Source organism: Canis lupus, chromosome 16, assembly GCF_048164855.1.
Source record: "Canis lupus baileyi chromosome 16, mCanLup2.hap1, whole genome shotgun sequence".
Taxonomy (NCBI): Eukaryota; Metazoa; Chordata; class Mammalia; order Carnivora; family Canidae; genus Canis; species Canis lupus.
The window spans coordinates 765,215-790,678 of NC_132853.1; the positions used below are offsets into that span (position 1 = coordinate 765,215).

Here is a 25,464-nt window from a genome sequence, read left to right on the forward strand (position 1 = left end):
CCGCCCCGTGACGTCATGGCGCCTGCGCCGCCGCCGTCCCCGCGGTCGCGTGGGTCCGCTCCGAGCGCCCGGGGCGACAGCTGGTGAGTGGCCCCTGCTCGGCGTGGAGGCGCGCGCGGGGCCCTGGGGCCCTGGCGCCGGACACTTCCCCTCGGGGGGCTCCGATCGCCGTCCCGCGGCCGGTTGCGTGCGAGTCCGGCTTCCTCCGTAGGGCCGGGGGCGGGACCTGTCGCCCCCCCGGAGTTTCGCGGGGGCGGGCATGGGGCTCGCCCGCCCAGCTCGGAATCTCGTGGGTGGCGGAGGGGAGGGACCCTGCGCCGCAGCAGCCACTTCTTGGCGGCGCACTATCGGGCAGGGACGTTCACCTTTCCCGTGGGAGTAGGTAGCATGGTCCCCCCACCTCCCACGAGGAAGAAATGGAAGCTCAGAGGGAGCACGACAAGGGCCCCACGGGCCGGAGGCGGTGGGGCTTACGCGGCCAAGCCTCGGCTCGTAACCGACCGACGGTGCTTACTGCGGTGGCTGCAGCCTAGTTAGTGTCGCGGCAGCGCTCCCCTCGCTCGGGCGTCCTCGCCAGCAGCGCCGTCCTCCGCCTGTTACAGGTGAGGTCGAGGTCACAGGTCTGGGAAGTGCTAGAGCCACGACGCTCTCCCAGGTTTTCCTCTTAAGCTCGGTGTCGTCTTCTTTCCACCACAGGCCACCGCGCTGCCCAGAATCTAGTCCGACCTCTTCATTTTACGGACGAGGAAACACAACCCAGGTAGGGGAAACGGGTTGATACAGGTCACATACAAGAGCTGCCACAAATGCCTTTTTTTTTTTTTAATTTTTTTTGATTTTTATTTATTTATGATAGTCACACACACACAGAGAGAGAGAGGGAGAGGCACAGGCAGAGGGAGAAGCAGGCTCCATGCAGGGAGCCCCACGTGGGACTCAATCCAGGGTCTCCAGGATCATGCCCTGGGCTGCAGGCGGCACTAACCCGCTCAGCCACCCAGGCTGCCCTTAACCTCTTTATTTATTCTTTTTTTAATTTTTATTTATTTATGATAGTCACACACAGAGAGAGAAAGAGAGAGAGAGGCAGAGGGAGAAGCAGGCTCCATGCACCGGGAGTCCGACGTGGGACTTGATCCTGGGTCTCCAGGATCATGCCCTGGCTGAAGGCAGTGCTAAACCACTGAGCTACTTGGGCTGCCCAATTTCAAGGCATGTTAAGTATGTGCTGGGCACTGTGATAAAGGTTCTTTTATCTAACTCCTATAGCAATCCTGTGAGATTGGTATTACTACCCCTTTTGTATATATGAGGAAATTGAGGCTCACAGATGTCAAGTGACTTGGCTAAGTGACAGAATCAGGTGGCTGAGATTCTTTTTTTTTTTTTTTTTTAATTTTTATTTATTTATGATAGATACACAGAGAGAGAGAGAGGCAGAGACACAGAGGGAGAAGCAGGCTCCATGCACCGGGAGCCCGATGTGGGATTCGATCCCGGGTCTCCAGGATCGCGCCCTGGGCCAAAGGCAGGCGCCAAACCGCTGCGCCACCCAGGGATCCCCACAAATGCTTTTTGAGGACAGATGATTTTGAGTCTGCAGAGGACTGGTTGGCAGGGAGTGATGAGATAGGAATATTGGGATCCATACCTTCTAGCTGTCAGGCAAAAGCTCTTTTCCCACCTGTTAAAGTGTCTTATCCTCCTTTGGCTACGTCAGGGACACGATTCTATACGACAGTCATGATACTATGAATAGTCAGACACCATATAGTCAGTTGCTAGAAATCACCTTTACAAGGCACTGAATGCTTTCTTTACAAGGCACGGAATTTAGAGAGCATACCCGACTATCTACACGAAAAATCTGGCAAACCAAGAGATCATCGGAGCGCTATTGGGAAGTAGAACGCAGGACCTTCACTCCGAGGCTTAGATCCCAAATCTTGCACCATAATTGTGAACTTGGGCACGGATTTACTCTTTCTAGACTCTCGTGTATTCATCCCTCGTATTCAGTGTCTTCTGTGTTCAGAGACTGTGCTGGGTACAGGAGGTATGGCAATGAACAAGACAACCATAGGTCGGTCCTTGGGATGGTTATAGTCTTATGGGGGGACTTAGGTAATGATCAGATAAGTACACAAATATTAGCTGATAAAGTCTGACTGCTATTAAGAAGTATAGGGTGTTAATGAAAGTGGGCTACAGGGATTCCTGGGTGGCGCAGTGGTTTAGCGCCTGCCTTTGGCCCAGGGCGCGATCCTGGAGACCCAGGATTGAATCCCACGTCGGGCTCCCGATGCATGGAGCCTGCTTCTCCCTCTGCCTATGTCTCTGCCTTTCTCTCTCTCTCTCTCTCTCTCTCTCTCTCTCTCTGTGTGTGACTATCATAAAAAAAAAAAGAAATTAAAAAAAAAAAAAAAGTGGGCTACAGGACATGTGATCTAGTTGAGCTGGAGGAGATGGCCAAAGAAGGCATTCTTTGAGAAGCAATGCTTAAGCTGAAATCTGAAAGAAAAATGGGAGGTAGTTCATTAAAGAGGTGGGGGAAGATCATTCCCAAGCAGATTCAACTTCAGCAGTATGTTTGAAGGCCTAGGAGCAGGAGGAACATTCCAGGAAATGAAAAATCAGTGTGCTTATTTGTAAAGTGTGGGTGGTAATCACAAATCTGGTTATTGAATAATACATGTGGAAGTATTTTATATACAGCAAGGGCCCACACCGGTGTTTATAAAAATGTGCATATTATAAGCTAATCTACAGCTGGATTGGGAGAGGTTGCTGGGACAATGGATAAGCGATGGCTTTTTGTCCTTCATCTAGTTCTTTCCAAAATTAAAATACACCTTCTGTGGAAAACAGAGAAAGTCAAGTTTTGAGAATCTTAACTTTGGAAAAAACATTATGTGCTTCAGATAGCTTTAAAAATTACTTCAACAGTTTGAATAATAATGTCAGTAATTGCTGTGCGTGTTTCATATACATAATAGTATAATATAGTGGTTAAGAGCACAGACTCTGGTATTAGATTTCCTGAAATCTAATAATGGGCAGATTGTTTATCTGTGCCTTTGTTTCTTCATCCATAGAATGGGTATGCTAATAATAGTTATTTCATAGTGTATCATGAGGCTCAAGTGAGTGAATGTGTGCAGTACAGCACTAAGAATACTTTTTGTAACTCTGTGTTGGCAGTTGTTTCATTGTTATTGTTATAATCATCCTTTTTTTTTTTGAAAGATGTTATTTATTTATTCATGAGAGACACCGAAAGAGAGGCAGAGACACAGGCAGAGAGAGGAAAAGCAGGCTCCATGCAAGGAGCCTAATGTGGAACCTGATCCCAGGAATCTGGGATCAGACTGAGCCAAAGGCAGACGCTCGACCGCTGAGCCACCCAGGCATCCCTATAATTTTCTTTTTCTTTTTCTTTTCTTTTCTTTTCTTTTCTTTTCTTTTCTTTTCTTTTCTTTTCTTTTCTTTTCTTTCTTTTCTTTTCTTTTCTTTTTTTCTTTTCGTTTCTTTTCTTTTCGTTTCTTTTCTTTTCTTTCTTTTCTTTTCTTTTCTTTCTTTTCTTTTTTAAACTATCTTTTTAAAAGCTCATTAATATCACCATGATTGGGGTGACTGGGTGGCTCAGTTGATTAAGTGTCTGTCTTCAGCTCAGGTCATGGTTCTGGGGTCCTGGGATCCAGCCCCATGTTGGGCTCCCTGCTCAGGAAGAAGCCTGCTTCTCCTCCCTCTACCCCTCCCCTCTGCTCATGCTCTCTCTCTTTCTCTCAAATAAATAAAATCTTAAAAAAAAAATAAAAATCATCATAGTTAAAATGGGGTACAAACTAGCTCAGAGAGGCTAAATGATCTACCCAGGAACGCACAGCTAGTAAGGTCACAATTCCAGTTCAATACTGTATCCAAAGCCCATTGACTTCCTGGCACATTTTTTTTCTGAGTATAGGTTAATTTTGTTGTATAATACTTGGACTCCCATGACAGTTCCTTTCCTTGACTTTAATACTTCTGTGCTGAGCTGTTAATATGCATGTCCTTAAAGTAAAGGGCCTAAGGGACTGCCTTTATTGAACTTCCACTTTGAAATTTCCTGACCTCTGTGCAATTAAAATCTACTCCTAAAACCTTTCAGCAATGTGGTTTATTTATAGAGTTGTCTTCCGTTCACATGTACTGGGTCTGCTTTTGGGTGCTGCATTTTCTGTCAAAAGTTGTTTATTTCTAACCCATTTTGATTTCCTGTTGCTTTGCAGATTGGTTCTATGACCTGCAACAGGAATACCGGGAAACCTGTCTTAAATGGAGCAGCCAAACTGAAACCCTGTAGATTAAAAAATAATAATAATAAAATAAAACCCACATTATTACACAGCCATATTTGGATATAAGTGTGGGTTAGGCATTGGCTATCTTAGAAAAATCTAGATATAGAAACCACACTTAGAGCCAAATTTTGTGAACAGTTTTGCCAAGATAGGGCAGAGCTCTATAGTTTCATGCCCTTGGACAGTGACTCTCTTGAGCCTCAGTTTCTACATCTGTAAAATGGGGATTACTATACTTTGTAGCATTATTGGGAGGATTAAGTGAAATATATACAGGTAAAGCAAGCAGCTTGGGCCTGACTTCAATTTATAGTAGCTATTGATAGTAATTAAAAAAGAGGAAAAGATACTTCTTGATTTTTTTAATCCAGATTTACTTTGACCAACTTTGTATACTAATCACTGTCATCTAGCATCCCTTGCTATTAAAAATTCCATCAGGAGAAAAAAGAATTCCATCAGGAGAAATTATTTGCCTTTGCTCTATTTATTTACTTTTCTTTTAAGAAATAATGATAATGATAGCTAGCATTTATTAAGCAGGTATTATATCCCTGGCACTGTGCTAGGTGTTTTGCATACACATACTATTTCATTTTAAGATCAAGATTCTTTTTCTCGTTTTGGAGATGAAGAAAGGGATGCCCAGATAGGTGGAGTGAATTGCCCAAAGTTGAAATGTGCATCCAGATCTGATTGACTAAGCTATCTTGTACATTAGTAATGACATGCAAGATTTCTTTATTGTATCTGACTTTTCTTGTGTGGGAGTCTTTTTGAAAGGAAAGGTGATAGCTATCAACAGCTATCCTTTCTGGGGGGCTCCTGCTGTCATCTGGCACTGTGACAATTATTTTACCTGCATAAACTCATTTATTCTACCAACCCTGAGAAGTAACTCTAATTATCCGCATTTTACAGTTGAGGGAATCAAGTGGCAGAAATGTTCAGGAGCATTTAGTCAGTGATGGAGCTTGCATTGGATGCCAGGTCTTCCTGGCTACAGAGCACATGCTCTTACTTAGTTCTACTGCATCAACATTTTAGAATGGGGCTTTTTTTTTTTTTTTTTTTTTTTTATGAGGTGTAGGACGGATTTTCAAAGATAGTAGCTTTCAGGTATTTGATGCGAATTGTTCTCAGTTTTAACTGAGTGATAGCCAGATTCCTGGCAGATGCTAGCTGTAGGCTCCAGCATCTTTTCGTGGTCAGACCTTAGATGTATAATGTCTAACTTGTGTTAACACAGAAGAGAGTGGCATTTTCCAGAGCTTTAGTTCTATAACATGGAAGACCTCAAACCTCAACCATGCTTCAGACTCACATTAAAGTGCATTCTAATTGGTAATCAGTGCATAAGGAACCAAGGAAATTTTTAGTTAAATGCTGTCGTGTGAATTTTCCAGTCATTTTATGCCTGTTGAAATGATTTTTTTTTTAATTTAGGTTAAAGTCGTCTTCCAGTGTTCTGCCCTCCCTCTTTATAGTATAACTTTATCAAGATTTTTTTGCCTTTTTTTCATGTAAGGGTTTAATTAGCATCATTAAAGACTTAGGCTGCTGCGCATTTACTTACTCTGTGTTCCTTGTGTGCCATAAGAGGCATTTGGTACAGTAGTAAGAGCCTGGTGATTTGGAGTCCTTTAGACTGTGGGCAAGTTGCTTAAATCTCTGTGAGCCTCAATATCTTCATCCTCTAATAGGGACTAATCATATTTCCTCAGATGGCTGATGGGAGGAGATAATATATTTAAACTGCCTAGCACATAGCTCAGTTTGCAGGGGTTGCTTGATAATTGGTATAAAATATTTTCTGAAGTTGTATCATAGTCTCTTTTACTTAGATTTCCTTTTTGTCTTATTTTTTTTTTAGTGAATGTTCACGAGTATTGTCTTCAGTCATGGCCTTGGGTTTAAGATGCTTCCGCTTGGTCCACCCTGTCTTTTGTAACTACCTTGCAGCCTTGACCAGACCTATTTCGGAAGGGACACTGAAGACAGTGAGTGGAAGACAAAATGACCATGAGCAATCCATGGCCTTTCCAGCTCTACCAGTCCGTCATTTTGCTACCAAGAAAGCCAAAGGTAGAGATATATGATTATCACAGCTGGAAGGGATCTCCGAGAGATACTGAATTTCTCTCCTTGTAGAAGAATGATGAGATGGTGTCTCAGACAGTGGAAATGATCAGCTTAAAAGATACTACAGTGGCAGAGACAGTGGTAGAACCGAGGGTCTGTTTGCTCATTACTGTGCTGCCTCCTAGGTTACCATTGCGTATAAAATGTCTGATTTCCTTCTTTTAGTTTTAGAATCAGAGCTATAAGTGCCAAGCAAATCAGACTATTTGTGGCAGAGATCAACGTATTTTCTCCTTATAGGAAGACCTATGTTGGAAGTAAAATTAAAACCAGAAGTTTGTTGGGTTAGGAAGTTTTAAAGCCATGGATTTAGATGGATGATCTTAATGGTTTGTGTCATCCAAGAATGAAACTTTGATATACCGCAGCTCTCAGCTTAAATGTCTATTCCTCATGGAAGCCCCCTCTGACCTCTTGGACTGGGTCAGGTCCCTTGTTACGTGCACTCAGATGCACTGTTATTTTACCTTTGACGTCCTTAGCACAGCACCCATTAATTAATCAATTAATTGTAAGATTAATTATTACTTGTTGTATGTCTTGTATGCCAGACCCTATGATGTTAGGATCTGTATCTTGTTTAGTACCTAACAGGGCCCAACACGTAGTATTGTATCAAAAAATGTTGAATGAATGAATGGAGTGGCAGACAATAGTCAGACATACCAGCTATTTGCAGTGGTGGGTCAGGGAGTCTGTTCCCAAGGATGGTGCCGGGAATACGCTGCTGACTATTTTTTCCACTGACTTTGCTTTTATCATTTCATATGGACCTTCCTTTTTCTATTAATGGAAAATGAACAAGTTACTGAAAGAGCATTAATACTTAGAAGACTTACATTCTGTTAATACTGATAATGGCAACAACTTTTAATCTGTATCTTGCACTAATGTTTTTAAATTCACATATTTAATATGTTGATATTTTTAACTACCCAGTGAAAGATTTATAATTATCCAGTGAAGAAATTTTTATGATTATCTCGTGAAGCACAGATCTCACCATTTGCCAATGAGGAAGCTGAGGTGCCTATGTAAGATGTTTGTCCATGGTCCCATCTAGTTAGTGGCAGAACTGGAAACGGGGTGGGTGGGCTCCTGATACACACAGCATCATACATGTTAGCAACAGCATCTAAGCAGCATCTTTTCAAATTTAATTGGCTATTAGTTTTTATGTTTTTTTTTGATTGCCTCTTTAAAAACTCAGTTGTTTGACTTTTTTCTTTTAGATTTATTGGATTCTTACTGTGTTAGGAATGAGAGTACTCCGTAGATTGTATGTTATAACTGTCTGCTTTGTTTTTTACTTAATGATATCTTTTATTGAGCATAAGCTTTATTTTATTTTTTATTATTTTTTTAATGATTTTATTTATTTATTCATGAGAAACACAGAGAGAGGCAGAGACACAGACAGAGAGAGAAGCAGGCTCCATGCAGGGAGCCCGATGTGGGACTCGATCCTGGAACTCCAGGATCACAGCCTGGCTGAAAGGAGGCGCTCAACCACTGAGCCACATCTTCTGCTCAGGCATACCGAGCATAAGTTTTAATATGGTCAGATTCTTTAGTCCATTCTTTTATCATTTATACATTTTATGTCTTATTTAACAAATCCTTACCTATCCAAGGTCGTAAAGCTCTTCTATATTAAGTTCTAAATATCTTAGAGATTTCTACTTTTCATGGGTTTTTAATCTATATGGAATTTATTCCTAAATATGTTGTGAGTTGGGAATGTAATTTTAAGTTTCTTTTTTTTTTTTTTTAAGTTTCTTTTTTATAACGGGTAATAGGTTATGTCAGTATCACGTGTTGATTAGCCCATTCTTTATTCCTCTGTAGCATGTCAAGTTTCTTTATATGTATTTTATTTCTGAGCTCTTAATTTTGTTGATTACATATCTCTCCCTACACTAAATTCATTTCTACCTGAATCACTGTTATAAAGTCTTAAATCTAGGGGTACAAATCTTTCCCTTCATCCTACACACAACACTTTCTCATTTTCTTCTTTCTGGCCTTTTGCTCTTGTAGATGAACTTTATAATCATAGTGTGAGTTTTTCTCCATAAAGATTTCTGCATGAACATTTCTTTGATCAGGTTTATTTCTGAGCAGTCATCATTTTGGTCACATACATATATTTTTAAAGTAAATTTTTGAGTTATATACGCAGGAAAGTACACACGTAAATTGTAAGTGGTTACAGGTCAGAGAATTCTCGTCAAATGAATCACAGCCTTGTAGCTGTCACCCACATCAAGATACAGAACATCACTCAGACTCTGGAAGCTTCCCACACGTCCCTTTCAGTTGTCACCCTTCAAAAGATAACCCATTTTATTGACTTTAGCACCGTAGATTAGAATTGCCCTTTTTAAGTCTGGCTTCCTATGTGCCTGGCTTCCTTTGGTAGCAATCTATTTGTGAAATTTGTCTTTGTTGTTGCATGTGGTAGTTGTTTGTGCATTTTACTTTCTTTATGGGATCCTAGGAAATGCTTACACCACAACTTGTGTATGCTTTCTGTAGTTGATGGGCATTTGAGTTGCTTCTGGTTTTGAGCTAAAATAAATAATGCTACTGTGAACACACCTGTATGTGGCTTTTGGTGCCCACATGAATAATTTTCTGTTGGTGTACATATACCAAGAGGTGGGAACTCTGAGTCTTTGAGGATGTGTATATTCAGTTTCTGTACATACAGTTCTCCAAAATGGTTGTGCCAGGGTACACCCCTACCAAAAATGTTTTTGCTTTCCCTTTGCTCCACATATTTTTGAACACTTGGTATATAGTCAGTCTTTTTATTTCTAGCCATTCTGATGGGTGTGCAGTTATATCTCATTGTGGTTTTAATTTGTAATTTCTTGATGAATAATGATTAGATAGTAATGATTAATAATAATAATAATGATTAGATAATCTTTACATTTGTTTATTGGCTCTTTGTTTATCCTTTTTCCAGTCTTTTGCCCATTTAAAAAAAATTGATATGTAGGAGTTTTAAAGACTTCTGTCATACATATGTATTGCTGACATGCTTGCCTTTTCACTCTTAATGGTGGTTTTTGATGAACAGAAGTTCTTAATTTTAATGTCCAATTTATCAAGCTTTCCTTTATGGATAGTGCTTTTTTTTTTTTTTTTTTTTCTGTTTAAGAAAAATTTCCCTACCTTAAGGTCATGAGTATATCTATGGTATTATTTTTATGGATGATTTGTTGTTTTAAATTCATATCTTTTAAAGATTATGTGTTCTGTTAGGTTGCTGGTGAATAGGAACACTTTTGGTTATTATACACTGATGTGTTTTGCAACCTTGAGCTCTGTTATTAGATCTATTGTTTGTATGTTCTTTTGGATTTTCTAGGTAATCATAATATCTGTAAATAATGATAGCTTTGTTTTTCTAATCCATAGACCTTTCTAATTCATATACCTTTTCTTTTTCTAATTCCCTCCCCCCTGCCATTGACTAAGAACTCTAATATAAGTTGAATAAATGTGACTGATGATAGTAGGCATCCTTAATACATTTCTGACTTTACAGGGGATGCATCCTCCTATGTTAACATCAGGAATTATGTTTGCTTTATTTTTCAGTAGTCTCTTTTGAGCAAATATCTTTTGTCCCTATTTTGTTAAGAATTTTTGGTTTGAATGAGTATTAAGTTTATCAAATGCTCTTACTGCGTTTATTGAGACGGTCATCTATTTTTTTAATCTGTTAATGGGGTGACTCAACATCAGTAGCTTTCTCTGATGTTAAACCACTTTTTTAAAAAAAGATTTATTTATTTATTTATTTATTTATTTATTTATTTATTTATTCATTCATTCATTCATTCATTCATGATAAACATAGAGAGAGAGAGAGAGAGGCAAAGACACATGAGGAGGGAGAAGCAGGCTCCATGCCGGGAGCCCGACGTGGGACTCGATCCCAGGACTCAGGATCGCGCCCTGGGCCAAAGGCAGGCACCGAACTGCTGAGCCACCCAGGGATCCCCTAAACCACTTTTGATACATGATTTGTATGTACATTATTGGATTTGGTTTGCTAATATTAATTTAAGGTTTTTGAGTCTATACTTTTATATGAGATTAGCTTTAATGTAACTCTCTGATATTGAGGAGTGTAACTTTCTAGCATTATCCTTGTCAGGTTTTGGTATCAAGACTGTATTAGTCCCATAATGTGAGTTGGGAAGTTCATCTCTGTCTCTGTCTCTCTCACAGTGGGATGGTCGATAAGATCAGGATTAATTGGTTCTTCACATGATTGGTAGAATGCGTGTGAAGTCATCTGGACCTGGTATTATATGTAGACAGACTTTAAATCCTATTGTTTCTTTAATGATTATGATTTTCTGTTTTTTCTTCAGTTAGTTTCAGTAAATTGTATATTTTCAGGAAACGTTTCATTATTTCTTTTTTTTTTTTTTTCGTTTCATTATTTCTAAGTTACAAAGCTGTTGGCATAAAGTTGTCCATAATAGTCTCTTAAGATTATTGAAATCTCTAATGTTTTGGTAATGGTCTCCTCCTGTTCTTTCTTAATGTTATTGATTTCTCTACTTCCTTTTCTCCCTCATTTCTTCTTGACAGAAGTTTGTCAGTTTCATAGCCTTTTAAAAAAGAGCTTTTAATTTTGGTGATCTCTTTTTAGTTTTATTGATTTCTGCCCTTTATTGTTTATTTTCTCCCATTTCCTTCTTTTTCTATCCTTTGAACTGGACAGTTCATTAATTTTCAACCTTTGTTCTTTTCTTATAAGCATGTATAGCTATAAACTTCTATCTAAATACAACTTCATGGGCAGCCCCGGTGGCTCAGCGGTTTAGCACCTCCTTCGGCCCAGGGCCTGATCCTGGAGACCTGGGATCGAGTCCCACGTCAGGCTCCCTGCATGGAGCCTGCTTCTCCCTCTGCCTGTGTCTCTGCCTCTCTGTCTTGCTCTCTGTGTCTCTCATGAGTAAATAAATAGAATCTTTAAATAAATAAATACATACATACATACATACATACATACATAAATACATACAACTTCAGGTGCCTCCTAGAAGTTTTAGATGTATAGTATTTTTATTGTTTTTTTCTAAATATTTTAAATTTTCATTGTGTGTTTCTGTAGTCCATGAGTTATTTGAAAGTGCTTAAAATTTTTCAAGCATATGTGTTTTTGGAGTTAGCTTAATCCTACTGAGATCAGAGAATGTGTCCTATTATAATATTCTTTGATATTTATTGAAATTTGCTTTGTGGGTTAGAACATGGTCATTTTGTATAAAGGTCCAAGTGTGCTTGAGAAGAATGTGTATTCTTTTATTGCTGGGTACAGGATTGTATATGTGACCATTAGATTGAGTTGGCTAATTTTGTTGATCAAAGTTTCTATTTTTTTTTATTTGCTCAATTTATCAGTTATGAAGAAAGGTATTTTGGATGTCCTTGTATGCTTGTAGATTCATCAGTTTCTCCCTTTAATTCTGTTAATTTTTAGACTATGTAATGGGGTATATTTAAGCTCAAAATTGTAATATCTTTCTGGTGAATTGATTTCTACTGTCATTGTGAAATGGTCTTCATTTTTTCTAATAATGCATTTTGTCTTAAAATCTATTTTTAGTTACTAATATAATTGCATCGGCCTTCTTTTGTTTAATATTTGCCAGGGTTATAGTTTTCCATTCCTATACATTAAATTTTCTATAATCTCACGTTTTGGTAAATCTTCTTATGTATCGTATATGACTAGATTTAAAAAGTTCTTATTGATAATCTCTAACTCTCTTCTTGGTCTGTTTATATTTATTGTGATTATAGGCATTTGTATCTGTCAGTTTATTTTGTACTTTATCATAGTTTTTTAGTTCCTTTTTTTCCTCTCCTTTCCATTGAATTAATCCAATTTCTTGATTTCTCTTTTTTCATGCTTGCTGATTTGGAAGTTGCACATTTTATTTCTTATTGTCTTAGCAGTTACCCTTAATTTCTGTTTTTAACTTTTTATAGGAATTAAAAGCACCTATAGAAAAATGCAGAATCATAAGAAACAGCTTGATAATTTTCACAAGCTGAAAACACTTGTATAATCAGCATTCAGATCAAAACCCAGAACATTCCCCAGCATGTCAAAAGTCCCCTTTATGCTCCCTTCTAGTAACTTCCCACCTTCTACTCCTTGTAAGTAACTATTATTCTGACTTCTAATGGCATGGATTAGTTTTGTACTGTGTATTCTTGTATCTGGCTTTTGTACTGCACACTCTGTATTCTGGTGTCTAACCTCTTTGCTCAATGTTATGTTTGTGAGAGTCATTTTCTTCTGTGTAGTTGTAGATCTTCTTTCTGATGGCTGTATACTATTTCATTCATATTATCCATTCTAATATTGTTGGGCATAACTTAAAATTTTTAACATGCATTCTTAGTTTAAGAAAGATCAAAAGTTGAAGATCTTGTTTCCATCGTTCCTAGCTCATGTTGTTGTTCTTGGAGAGTCTGCTGTTATTCTGAATTTTGATCCTTTATGGATCACTTGTCTTTTATCTCGGGCTATTTTCAGGATCTCTTTGTCCTTGCTTTTCTGCATTCGCAGGATGTCTAGGTATGAATTTACTTTTATTATCCTACTTGGAACCTGTATTTCTAAATCTGAAGATTCTCATCTTTCATCATTTCTGAAAATTTTAAGCCATCATTCTGTTAACTTAAGAGCAATAAGGTTTCAAGCACAGTGATGGTGCAAGCAAATACATATTTTTTTTAAAAATCACTCTGGTGCTTACTAGTTGGTATTTCGGGGAAAACATTCAAGTCACTTAAGTGCTTAGATTTCTCTAAGTGCTGTGGATTCAATTAAATGCTGTAGATTTCTCATCTCATCTCCCATACAAGGGGGACAATAATAAACTCTGTTTTTCTTACCTCTGAGAACTGCTCTGACTCTCTAATTAGAAGAATGTGTTTTAAATTGCATTGCAAATTATTATAATATGCTCTAGAGGGGCACCTGGGTGGCTCAGCGGTTGAACGTCTGCCTTTGGCTCAGGGCGTGATCCCAGAGTCCTGGGATTGAGTCCCACATCGGGCTTCCTGCATGGAGCCTACTTCTCCCTCTGCCTATGTCTCTGCCTCTTTCTCTCTGCGTCTCTCATGAATAAATAAATAAAATCTTAAAAAATATATATATACTCTAGAAATATCACAGGATCTGGCCCACTGTAGATGTTCAATGAAATTTGTTGTGAATAAATCTCAATAAATATTTGTCAAATAGGGATCCCTGGGTGGCGCAGCGGTTTGGCGCCTGCCTTTGGCCTGGGGCGCGATCCTGGAGACCCGGGATCGAATCCCACGTCGGGCTCCCTGCATGGAGCCTGCTTCTCCCTCTGCCTATGTCTCTGCCTCTCTGTCTCTCTCTGTGTGACTATCATAAATAAATAAATAAAATCTTTAAAAAAAAAATTTTGTCAAATAGTTAACAAATGTAAGATAGTATTACTTAGTATTTTTACTTTTTTTTTTCCCCTTCACCTACTTTCCATGAAGAAAGGCAGGAATATTTGTATTACTCATGGGAGTGATCTATATATATAGAATGTATATGGAAAAAGAACTGGTGGCTTAGGCATAAAATCAAATTTTATTCAGCTGCCATTGCTATTGATTTTCTGAAATACAAACCATTGTTATTACCACTAGTGGTGTTTATTTTATTATTTTTTAAAGATTTTATTTATCTACTCATCAGAGAGCACGCGCGCGCACACACACGAGAAGGGGGGGCGGGCTGGCAGAGACACAGGCAGAGGGAGAAGCAGGCTCCATGCAGGGAGCCCGATGCGGGATTTGATCTCCGGACTCCAGGATCATGCCCTGGACCGGAGGCAGGTGCTAAACCGCTGAGCCACCCAGGGATTCCCCCACTACTGGTGTTTAATATTTGTTAACTACTGTTGTTCTTTTTATCTGTCCTGGCTATCAGATACTTTGCATATCCTCCCTTAGTATTCATTTTAAAATGAATTAATATGTTTCCTGTGTCTCCAATTAGATTTTTCAGAGACAATCTAATGGAAAGTTCTTGGATTTAAAATTAGACAGATCTGGGACCAAATCTTGGCTTTACAATTCCAGGACCTTATGACATTAGGCAAATCACTTTACCTTTCTCATTTTCAGTTTATTTTTCTAAAAAATAAGGAATTCATTTATGGAGTGCCTGCCATATGGACAGTGCTCTTTTAGGTATTTGAATTACTTAATTTGTATCATAGCAACCTGGCAGTACAGATATTATCCCTGTTTCACAGGCAAGAAACCCGATACTCAGAAAAGTAGAGTAACTTGCCCAAAGTCATAAAACTGGTATTCATCATAGTCAGGATTTTCACCTGAAGTATTTCATTATAAAACCTGTGTCTTCACTAGTATCTCAGAAAGTGATTAGCACAGTTCTGGGGACCTAGTGAACAATAATTAAAGTTCTTTCTTAGGATACTGTTAATGTACAATTTTTTAGCACTTGGCATTTTTTCCCTGCACTTAGTAGGTACTTCTTCACTAATTGTTTATTATCTCTGTCTATGCTGCTGTTCTTTTATTCAATGATTGTTGACTTTCTAGCCAAAGGGAAAGGACAGTTCCAAACCAGAGTGAATCTTAATGCTGCCTTGGTTGAGGATATAATCAACTTGGAAGAGGTGGATGAAGAAATGAAGTCTGTGATGGAAGCACTCAAAGATAATTTCAATAAAACTATCAGTATAAGGACCTCACCAGGTTAGTGACTGAACCAAAGTTTTGGAGAGGGGCATAGTGGAAAGATCATGGCTTTGGCAGAGCTGGGTTTCAGTCCCAGTTTTGTTACTTACTTACTAACTGGTGACCATGGACAGTTACTTTACTTTTCTGGTCCTCAGTTTCCTTGTCTAATTCCTACTTTATATCTTTGGGGTAGGTATTAAAATAAATACAGAATGGTTGGAGCACAGTGCCTGGCTCATAGTTAACAGTAATACCTGATTCATCCATTTAGCAAATATTTGTCTACTCTGAAGTAAGTATTATGCTGGTACACAGTGGTGAACAAAAAATAGGCATAATCTTTGCTCTCATGGAATTGCACTCTCAGAAAATGGGAGTTTTATTATGGCTATGCTATATAAACATTTTTGGGTATTTAATCTCACAGTAACTGACATCTTTGGTCTGATTTTTCCGATTTATCCTATTTGGCCATTCTTATGGCTTTCTGGGAACCAAGTGGCTGCAAACCTATCCATCTGAGGCATATCTGTACCCCTGAGTTTGACCAGGAAGATTCCGTTTGGGTTAATAACTTCCTGAAAGTGGCTTTTCTAAGTGGGAAATGTCAGAACTGTCTAGGAGAACTGTTTGCAGATGTGATGGAAGAAGTGAGTTGTCAGCTAATGGTGCAGGCAGGCAGGAAAAATCCAATTGCTATTAAATTGGCCTTTTGGAAATTGTCATCATCCTAGAGTCAAGCCTGAGACCCCCTCTGAAGTTATCTCTGGGAGCTTGGGCTGCTCCCACTCACATCTTGGTTGGGATAGTTCCTAAGGAAACTAGAAAATATTTTGTGAACTTGTTCTTAAGAAAACCAAGTGAAAAATATACAGCTCCATTTATAAACACCAGGAGAAACATACTGAGTTCAGAGAGACGAGATCCTATGTGAAATCAGAAGACCATTCCGTCATTTGTCAAACTTTGGACTAGGGCATTTCTGCCTTTGCTGGCAGTAGAGCGTGCCATTCAATCTCTCCCAACTGTTTATTTTAAACTTGCTTATTATTTTAGGTATGAAACTGATAAAGTGCTTTGTCTCCCCTGTGCTTTCTGGCCTGTTAACATTCTGCAGCCGAAACCAGAGAGCAGTTTGAGAGGAGCTCAGGGAGAAATGTGATACTTAAAATTAGCCAGCAAGCTCCACTCTTGTTGAACTTAAAAAGATGATGGGCCTGGAAAGAGGTAGGGAGTGTAATTTGTTAAATGTTAACCTCTGAGAAAATGAGGGGCAGAAATGAGGCTGAGGGAGATTCTCGCTGGGGACAGATTGAGGGAAAAGGATTTGATGCATTATGTCGATATGTATTTAGGGAATGGGAACCACCACAATTGCATACTGAAAAGCCCACGTTGCAACTTCTGTGGCAAAGGATCTTATGGCAAATCAGGAAAGCTGAGCTAAGATCCATTTTCAAAAGGCCTCCCATTGGTATTTCCTCTTTGCCTCCTTCTCTTCAGGGTTATGTTTGTGTAACGTTCTCCGTAGAACTTGGGGCCATGAAGAGACTGGGTGAAACTGAACTTAGCCAGTCTTCTGCATGCCAAATTTTACATATCCTCTTTCATTACTATCCGAACCAGCAGGCACTTTTCCTTTCACACCTCCAGCTGTCTACCAGCAATTTCTATCTCTAAAGAAGTTGATTGCTCTTAATAGTTGTCTAAGGTATAGATTTATTCATGTGTTTGTTCTTACCCTTTTCCATTCATTTGTCCATCTACACACTTATGTATTCACCAAAATGTTATTGAGCACTTACACTGTGCTGATTAATAGGTGCTGTAGATACAGAAAGAAAAGACATTGTTCCTACCTTCCAAGAGCCTAGAGCCTAATGTGAAGGAATAGACAAGTAAACCAAGATGGACAAAACCATATAGCAAAGCAGAATGGTGAAGACCATGCCTTCAGAGTTGGCCAGACCTGGGTTGAATTTAGGCTCCGTTATGAAGAACTGTTGTGACCTTGGACAAGTTACCATTTGGTCCCTCGTTTCTTCATCCATAAAGTAGTGCAAATATTGCATAGTCATTGTGAGAATGAAAGCAAAGACATTATAGAAAGCATTTAGCACAATGTCTTCTCATAGGAAATATTCAGCAAATACTAATTATTATAGAAGGGTACATAGGGTCCTTGGGGGCTCATAAGGGCATTTGTAATGCAGCCTAGAGGTCAAATAAGGTTTCTGAGATTGGATGTTATTATATCTGAGTGTTAAAGAATGAGCAGGAGTTAACTGAGCAGAGAAGGGCATTCTCTCTCTCTCTCTCTTTTTTTTTTTTTTTTAAATTTTATTTGTTTATTCATGAGAGAGGCAGAGACACAGACAGAGAGAGAAGCAGGCTCCCTGCAAGGAGCCCCATGTGGGACTTGATCCCCGGACCAGGATCATGCCCTGAGCTGAAGGCTGATGCCAACTGCTGAGCCACCCGGGTGTCCTGAGCATTCTCAATAGAAAGAAAAATATATACTCAGAGTCCTGAGGCAAGAAAGAGAAGATTATATTAGAGAAATTGGAAGTAGAATAGTTTGGTTAAAACTGAGACAAAAGTCAAGAAATAATTTAACATTTACTGGGCACTTGTATATGCCAAGATAGTTACAAATGCTTTCCAGAAACTCTTTCACTGAATCCTCATAACAACCTTATGAGAGAAGTACAATTTTTATGTTACATCTAGATATCAGGACACAGGTGCCAAAAGGTTGAGGGGATTTGCCCAGGGTCACACAATCAGGCAGTGGCAGAGTTGGTACTTGAACCCAGATTATTGGTCTTCAGAATCATGGAGACTTATACCATTATATGTCCTGGACTCTTCCAGATTGAAGCCAGTGGTATCAATAACCTCCTGTCTTGCAATGACATTGAATCTGGTTGAATACTTCAAGTCAAATCTTTGGGCCATAGTAAAGTACTATGTTATTCTAACAACAGTTTGCTGGGACAACACCCAATTTGTCTAAAGGGACCCCTCTCTGCCTTTCTCTTTGTGTCTCTGAATAATCCATTTATGGTTGGCCATCCTGGTTGATGGTAAAGAAGTCCTAATTCTGTCAACATTTCAGAGCTCTTTCCAGTACATGACACTGCTGCTCCTGTGAAAGCCCCTTGAGCAGTTTTGTCACATTGATAAGGAGTCCCTGGATCTTAGCTGAATCTGAATTAGGTAGGGACTTGGGTGTGGGGCTGGTGGAATTCCTTCTGAATTCTCAGACTTTGTGACTTTGCTTCTAGGATCCCTTGACCGTATCACTGTGGTAACTGCTAATGGGAAGCTTGCTCTAAACCAGATTGGCCAGATTTCCATGAAGTCGCCACACCTGATTTTGGTGAATATGGCCAGCTTCCCAGAGGTGAGGTGGCTTTGCCCATAAAGGATTCTTCTTCATGGTCTCTTTTGGAATGGAGGAGGCTGGGTCAAGTCAAGAGGATGTATTCCCTCCAGTTTGGGATGAAACAAGAGAAGGCATGATAAAGAGAACTTAAGGATTTAAGGAAAGCTCTCTTCCTGTTTCTAAATTCCTTTGCAAACTCAAACACTAAAAGACCAGGCAAGTAATTTGAATACTGAAACAGTCTCCATCTAAGGAAAACAATAGTGGCGATGCAGTGATTGGCACTTAGCCAAATGGAAGGGACTGGGGTTAGTGGGAGAGCTTGCACCCTGTCTGAAGGGAGCAGCCTCTGCCCAGCTTCTACTGATCCTTGCCAGGCAGAAATGTACACCTGGTAATCAGTGTTATTTGATATTAAGGTTTTTGTTTCTAGAAGAAGTCAGTAACTCACATTTTATATAAGATCTTTGTTAGGGGCACCTGGGTGCCTCAGTCAGTTAAGCATCTGCCTTTGGATCAGGTCATGATCCCAGGGTCCTGGGGTTGAGCCCCACATTGAGGGGGTGGTCCCTGCTTGGTGGGGAGTCTGCTTCTCTCTCTCCCTCTGTCCCTCCCCCTGCTGTGCTTTTCTGTCTCTTGCTCATTCTCTCAAGTAAATAAAATCTTTAAAAAAAAAAGATCTTTGTTTAAATGTTGATAATTGATTCACTTTTTTTTTTTTGAAGACTATGAAACAAAACATATTAATGGGCCATATTTGGTCCATGGGCCCTCAGTTTGTGCCCTTTGCATTAACATGTAGAGCAGACCCTCAGGAATTCATATTCCTTTCTGGAATAATCATTGTAGAACTACACAGAGCACGGAGCTTCCAAGATGAAAGATGGTTTGCATTAGATCATTGCAACCTGGAGGCTATGATTTTAAGTCTAGTTGAGGAAGATAAATGGCTTTTTCCTTATTGGTTCAGTTGGAATTGACCAGATTGGAGGTCCTGGGGAATCTGGAACCTGGTCCCATCTCCCTTCAGGTGGCTGTTTGACCTCCATTTTCTTTTAAAGTATTTTATTTATTTATTTGAGAGAGAGAACGGGGGGGTGGGGGGGGGCAAAGAGAGAGGGAGAAGTAGACTCCCTGCTGAACAGGGAAGTCTGATGCAGGGCTCAACCCTAGGACTCCAGGATCATGACCTGAGCTGAAGGCAGATGCTTAACTGACTGAGCCACCCAGGCTCCCACCCGGCCCTGCTTTTTTTTTTTTTTTTAAAGATTTTATTTGTTTATTCATGAGAGAGACGCAGAGAGAGAGAGGCAGAGACATAGGCAGAGGGAGAAGCAGGCTCCATGCAGGGAGCCCAATGTGGGACTCGATCCCGGGATCCCAGGGTCATGCCCTGGGCTGAAGTCGGCACTAAACCGCTGAGCCACCCAGGGATCCCTGATCTCCATTTTCTAATCTGTTAATATGCGGTGAAGGAATCTGAAGTACCTTTCTGTTCCAATGGTCTCTTTCAGTAGTTCTTTCCCAGAGACCAGAGTGAAACCTGTTGGATTAGACAGACAGGGTTAGAGGTATGAGTAAGGGAAAGCCGTTGATAAGAACAAACTGTTTCAAGTTCTCTAGGTAAGTTGGTGGGGACAGGTGACTTGAGGACCCTACTCTTCCGCCATCTTGCCCTGCCTCTGAGCAAACTGTTTCAGAGGGCTACTGTAGCTAATGTTGCAGGCATACTTTGCGGGGGGCGGGGGGGGGGTGCTGTTACCACTCCCCCATTCCATTTTCCATACCAGAGTGAACTTTCATAAATACATATTAGATTATGTCATTCCCATGTTTTAAATTTATCAGTGGCTTCATGTAATCTCTAAGAAAAAAAATTATTGTGGCCTAGAAGGCTTTGCATTATGATATGACCCTTGCCTGTCTCTCATCTCTGTAGTTTTATGCCACTGTCGTCCCTGTACATTGCTCTTGGCCCACTGGCCTTTCAGTTCCTCAGACAACACACCATTTGTGTCCTCAGGGCCTTCGCACATGCCGTTTCCTTTGCATGGAACACTCTTGTGTGGCTAATTGCTACTAGTATTTTGGATCACAGCTTAAATGTCACTTTCTCAGGGAAGCCTTCCCTAATCTCAATCTAAATTATTTGTCCATGCTAACCTCTGTTATATAGCCCAGTTCATTTTCTTCCTCATACTCATCATTAACAGTGAGGCATTTGTTTACATCTTTATCTTCCGTCTCACTTCCACTAGATTGTGAGCTTGGAATGTAGAAATCTTATCTAACTTGTTCACTGTGTCTGGCACCTATCACAGTGCCTGGCACATGGAAGCACTCAGTCAATTTTCCTCAAGTGGATGAATACTTGTCATTAGACTGATGGAAGGAGGGCATTCTTTCCTGGTGTAACTGAGAAGCAGAGAAATGGACAAAAAGAGAATCGTCAACTCTTTCCCTTCCTGGCTCCTTCTGAATGGCTGAGGCCTTCTGCCTTGTTCATCTGATCCCATAGGCACCAAGGGCCAATTTAGGGAATAGCCTCCTAATTACACAGCTTGAAGACCTCATCAGGCAGATTGCTTTTCAGAGCCAGCCACTTCTGTTATTAAATAGCAAATGGCATTCACAGAAGAAGCATCTGATTGGCCACCAGAGCATCTTATGAGGCAGGAGGAAGTATTAACAGCTTAATTTTTTCTTAGGAAGTTGGAGTATATCTTCATTTTTCAACCAAAGCATCTTTGCCATTTCTCTTAAGTTGAAATCCTGTGAATTTTGAAGGAAAAAAAAAAACAAAAACCTTCATAATCATCTCAGTAGAGAGGTTCTTTACAAGGACAGAGTGAGGAAGTATGAGTTACATTGTCTTTTGAATTCCTTTATCTCATCTGGTGTATATATTAAACAAATAGCTCTAACTAAATATTTCCTTCCTCCAGTTTAGAAACTGTCCATTGAATAACCAGGTTCCTAGCTTCAAAATGCTGAGCTAATCCCCTCTGTGTTTATGTAATTCCTTTCTGTTTCACATGCAATTGGCTTTCTTTCCAAACCTGAGCATTTCTGTGTCATGCCATAGTGACACGATGCAGATTTACATGCATAATCTTTTCAAATGCATTGAAGACAGAAAACTGCATTGCATTTGTTTAACATGTGTCCTGCTTGATAAATGATACACACAGTTGCTGCCTTCCATAAACTTGCCTGCAGCTAGAGTTAATGATGGGAAAGGAAAGAAGGGAGTAAAAACCACAGCTTGATTTGAACAAGGCAAATGAGAAAAAAAAAAAAAAAAATTGAACAGGCTCCTCTATTGCTCTTGTAGAAGGAAGAAAGCTAATGTGTATTGAGTGTCTACTGTGTTGCCAGGCATTACTTTCTCGTATTTTTGTTCAGTGATCGACATAGGTCCTCTCTAAGATGAAGCATTATTTATTCCATTTTATAGATGAGGCTTGGAGAAGTTAAATATCTTTCCCATGTTCACACTGTTAGGATAGTCAAGATTTGAATTTTTTTTTTTTTTTTTTTTTTTTTTATTTATGATAGGCACACAGTGAGAGAAAGAGAGGCAGAGACACAGGCAGAGGGAGAAGCAGGCTCCATGCACCCGGAGCCCGATGTGGGATTCGATCCCGGGTCTCCAGGATCGCGCCCTGAGCCAAAGGCAGGTGCCAAACCGCTGCGCCACCCAGGGATCCCAGGATAGTCAAGATTTGAACACGGGTCTGTTTGACACTAAAGCCTGTGTTCCTTTCACTATTCCTACATTAATTCAGCAGTAACTTATTTTCTATGAGTTATTTAGTTCTATTTGAGGGGTTGGGAATTCATTGATGATTAAGACAGCCAGGATTAATACGCAACTGATAAATGGTTGAACACTGTATCTGAAACTAATGATGTACTGTTGTCTAATTGAATTTAAATAAAAAATTTTAAAAACAACCAGGGTTCCTGCCTTTACACATGATTTTTCACATGAGGGACTCATTGGGATATAGAAAATGGAAGGCCAGTAATTAAAATAGCCCTAGCAAAGTTGACTTGAACCCAGATTGTCAAAGTTCTTGTTCACCTATCTATGGAAGTTTTATCATCTTTCATCCTTTAATGTAGATTAGCTTAAGAATACCAATAGCAGACATTGTTAATGGATCACAGTACTCTTTATTGCCTGACCCGACCCTAGATGGAGCCTGTGAACTTTCTCCACACAGTACTCCAAGCAGCTACAACTAGTTGGTCAGTGCTACTGTTTAAGAACAGCTCATTTGCCCTGGGTCCTGGTCAGCATCCCATCAGTAAGGGGGTACAGGCTGGGATGGAAGTGCAGTAGAAATATGTGCCTTTTTGCACCATGAGTAGTTGAGAAGCCATGTTGGCAAATAACTGATTCCCTGAATTTCTATATCCTACTGTATCAAACAAAAATGTACATACTTAGATTTCCTCTTTTAATGGGTTTCTTGGCAAATGAAACCTCTGATTCACAATTTTTCTTTCACATATGAAAGGACACAGAAAAAGTATAAAATAAACTTTGGGGGGGGGGATATACATGAAGTAAAAATGAGGAGTTGGGTTTTTCTAACAGATCTGAGCCAGTTCATTAATCTACTTATTCAACATACTTTTACTGAGCATTACCATGTACCTGGCACTGTAATTGTACTGGGAAGATGTACATATTGAGGCAGCTTCAAAACAGCAGTGGGTGTTCCCATGTCTAGGGGAGAAGGTTGTATGGGAAGACTGGGTGGACCAGATGACCATAGGCAGTTGGTGGCAGTGGGATGTGACAGGTGAGTTCTCCATGGGAAGCTTCAGAAGAGGGGGACTCAGAGACTTGAGATCAGGCTACTTCTTCAAAGTAGAGATTCTCCCTTTATTGCTAACTTTAGAAATGGAGGAGAAATTTTTTTCTTTATCCAGCTCTTTTATTTACCTTGACCATTGCCTTTATACACCAGGCCAATTCCAAATTATTTTTGGCTACTTTATTTATTCATTTATTTTTAAGATTTGATTTTTAATCTCTGCACCCAATGTGGGGCTCAGATTTACAACCCCAAGATAAGAGTCACATGCTCCACCAACTGAGCCAGCCAGGCTCCCCTATTTTTGGCTATTTAAAAAAAAAAAAAAAATCAGATTCTCCATGCCTCAATTACTGAATACATTGAGCTAACAGATCTGGAAGAAAATTCGAAATAATGTCATTGGGTGGAGAGTTGAGGTGCCAGGAGTCTCCTCCTAACTTTGCCAGTAACTGGAAGTATGTGGATGAGGTCCTCCCCACCATTGCTCTTGGCTGTCAGGGAAGATGGTATATGTGTGCAGGGTCCCTATATACATATGGAAGGGACTGTACCTGGTTATGTCAGAGATTACTTCCAGCTTCAATGGTCTGTCATTAGAGGTACCATTTTAAGAATTTACTATTTTAAGCAGTGGTCAGTCACACTGTTATATTCTGTGTACAGTCTCTCAAAGGAATGATTCATCTGCATGTGGACTTCCAATTTATCTTTTTGATCTTATGGTAACACTGTATGTCCCTGTAGAATTAAAGTCATGTTAGGATGAAATGGATAAACTTTGTAGGCACACCCTCAAAAATCAAAATCAAACCTAGAAAAGTAGAATAGGTATGCAGTAAACCCCATTCATTAAACCGCAAAGTCTAGGGAGGAGCTTAAGGCCAAGAACTGGCCCTGTGAATCCAAGTGAAGTAGATTGGCTTTGGTCACACCTAAAATTCTTTGCAAATGTCAGAGGCCTTTTTTTATGAATTCCACATTGTCATGCCAATGAAAGTATCTTTCTTCCACACTACTTTATCTTTTAGGATTTCATAGCAGGGATGCCTGGGTGGCTCAGCGGTTGAGCTCAGGGCCTGAATCCCGGGGTCCTGGGATCGAGTCCCATATTGGGCTCCCCATGGGGAGCCTGCTTCTCCCTCAGCCTATGTCTCTGCCTCTCTCTCTGTGTGTCTCTCATGAATAATCTTTAAAAAAAAAAAAAAAGGGATTTCATAGCAGGTGTAGTTCTAATGTTGCTTGAGGTGAGATGACCCACATGTTGAGAAACCAATGTACCATTGTGCCACCTAGTTCAGTAGAGAGCAAGACTACTCAGAGAAGAGCCTGAAGGATGTCAGATTGGACAGCAGCGCATCAGCTGAGTGATGATATCAACCTAGCCATGTTTGGAGGATTTGTATATTCTTACCTTTATATAGGGAGTTTATATGATAAGGCCCCTTGCCTGGGTGTCACTGTGTGTGGGGCACAGAGCAGGTTGCATTGTTCATGTTATCTCATTTAATCCTCTGTGAGGTCGCAGTCCCGCGTGGTCTCAGATTATAACATGGAGACTCAGAGAGGTCACGACTGTTGCCCAGGGTCACATGGTTAGGGGAGCTAGGACGTGGACTGAGATATATCTGACTCCAGAGCCCATACTGCCTTTCCTAGAGCACATACCCAGCAGAGACTCATTGCTCATTCCAAAACATGAGTGAGGTTGGTGTGAGTATAGATGCGAATGAGTTAAATTTATTTACTCATTCCAAATCGGCACTGGTATATTTTGAGTGTAAAATGTCAACTGGAATTTTTAATGTATAAAATCTTTCATCTGTCTTTACACCAATCTTTGCACAGACCAGCCCCCCTCCCTTGAGGATTTATTGTGGTTTTGATCTGTGTTGCCTCAAACCATTGAAATCTTTTCAAAGAAGCAGAGCTGTTTTCTTTTTATTTTTTCCTTCTCTTTGCTTTTCTTCCCTCCCGCAAT

At 40.0% G+C, this 25,464-nt stretch overlaps 1 protein-coding gene across 7 annotated transcripts in view; it reads left to right on the forward strand.

Moving 5' to 3' along the window:
- The first annotated feature begins 8 nt into the window (after window positions 1–8).
- The window catches only part of MRRF (mitochondrial ribosome recycling factor), a 57,778-nt gene continuing 32,322 nt past the window's right edge, over window positions 9–25,464 (forward strand). For 2 of the 7 annotated variants that reach the window (XR_012008256.1, XM_072777839.1), the window contains exons 1-5: window positions 63–602; window positions 697–760; window positions 6,217–6,428; window positions 15,126–15,281; window positions 18,554–18,672. Coding sequence is in view for 4 of the 7 variants with exons in the window: in XM_072777839.1 (XP_072633940.1) it covers window positions 6,245–6,428; window positions 15,126–15,281; window positions 18,554–18,672 (459 nt within the window). In the remaining 3 variants the exon portion in view is untranslated. Of the gene's footprint in view, window positions 603–696; window positions 761–6,216; window positions 6,429–15,125; window positions 15,282–18,553; window positions 18,673–25,464 lie in introns of all 7 variants that reach the window. The other 5 variants (XR_012008257.1, XM_072777840.1, XM_072777838.1 and 2 more) reach the window with 4 other exon arrangements.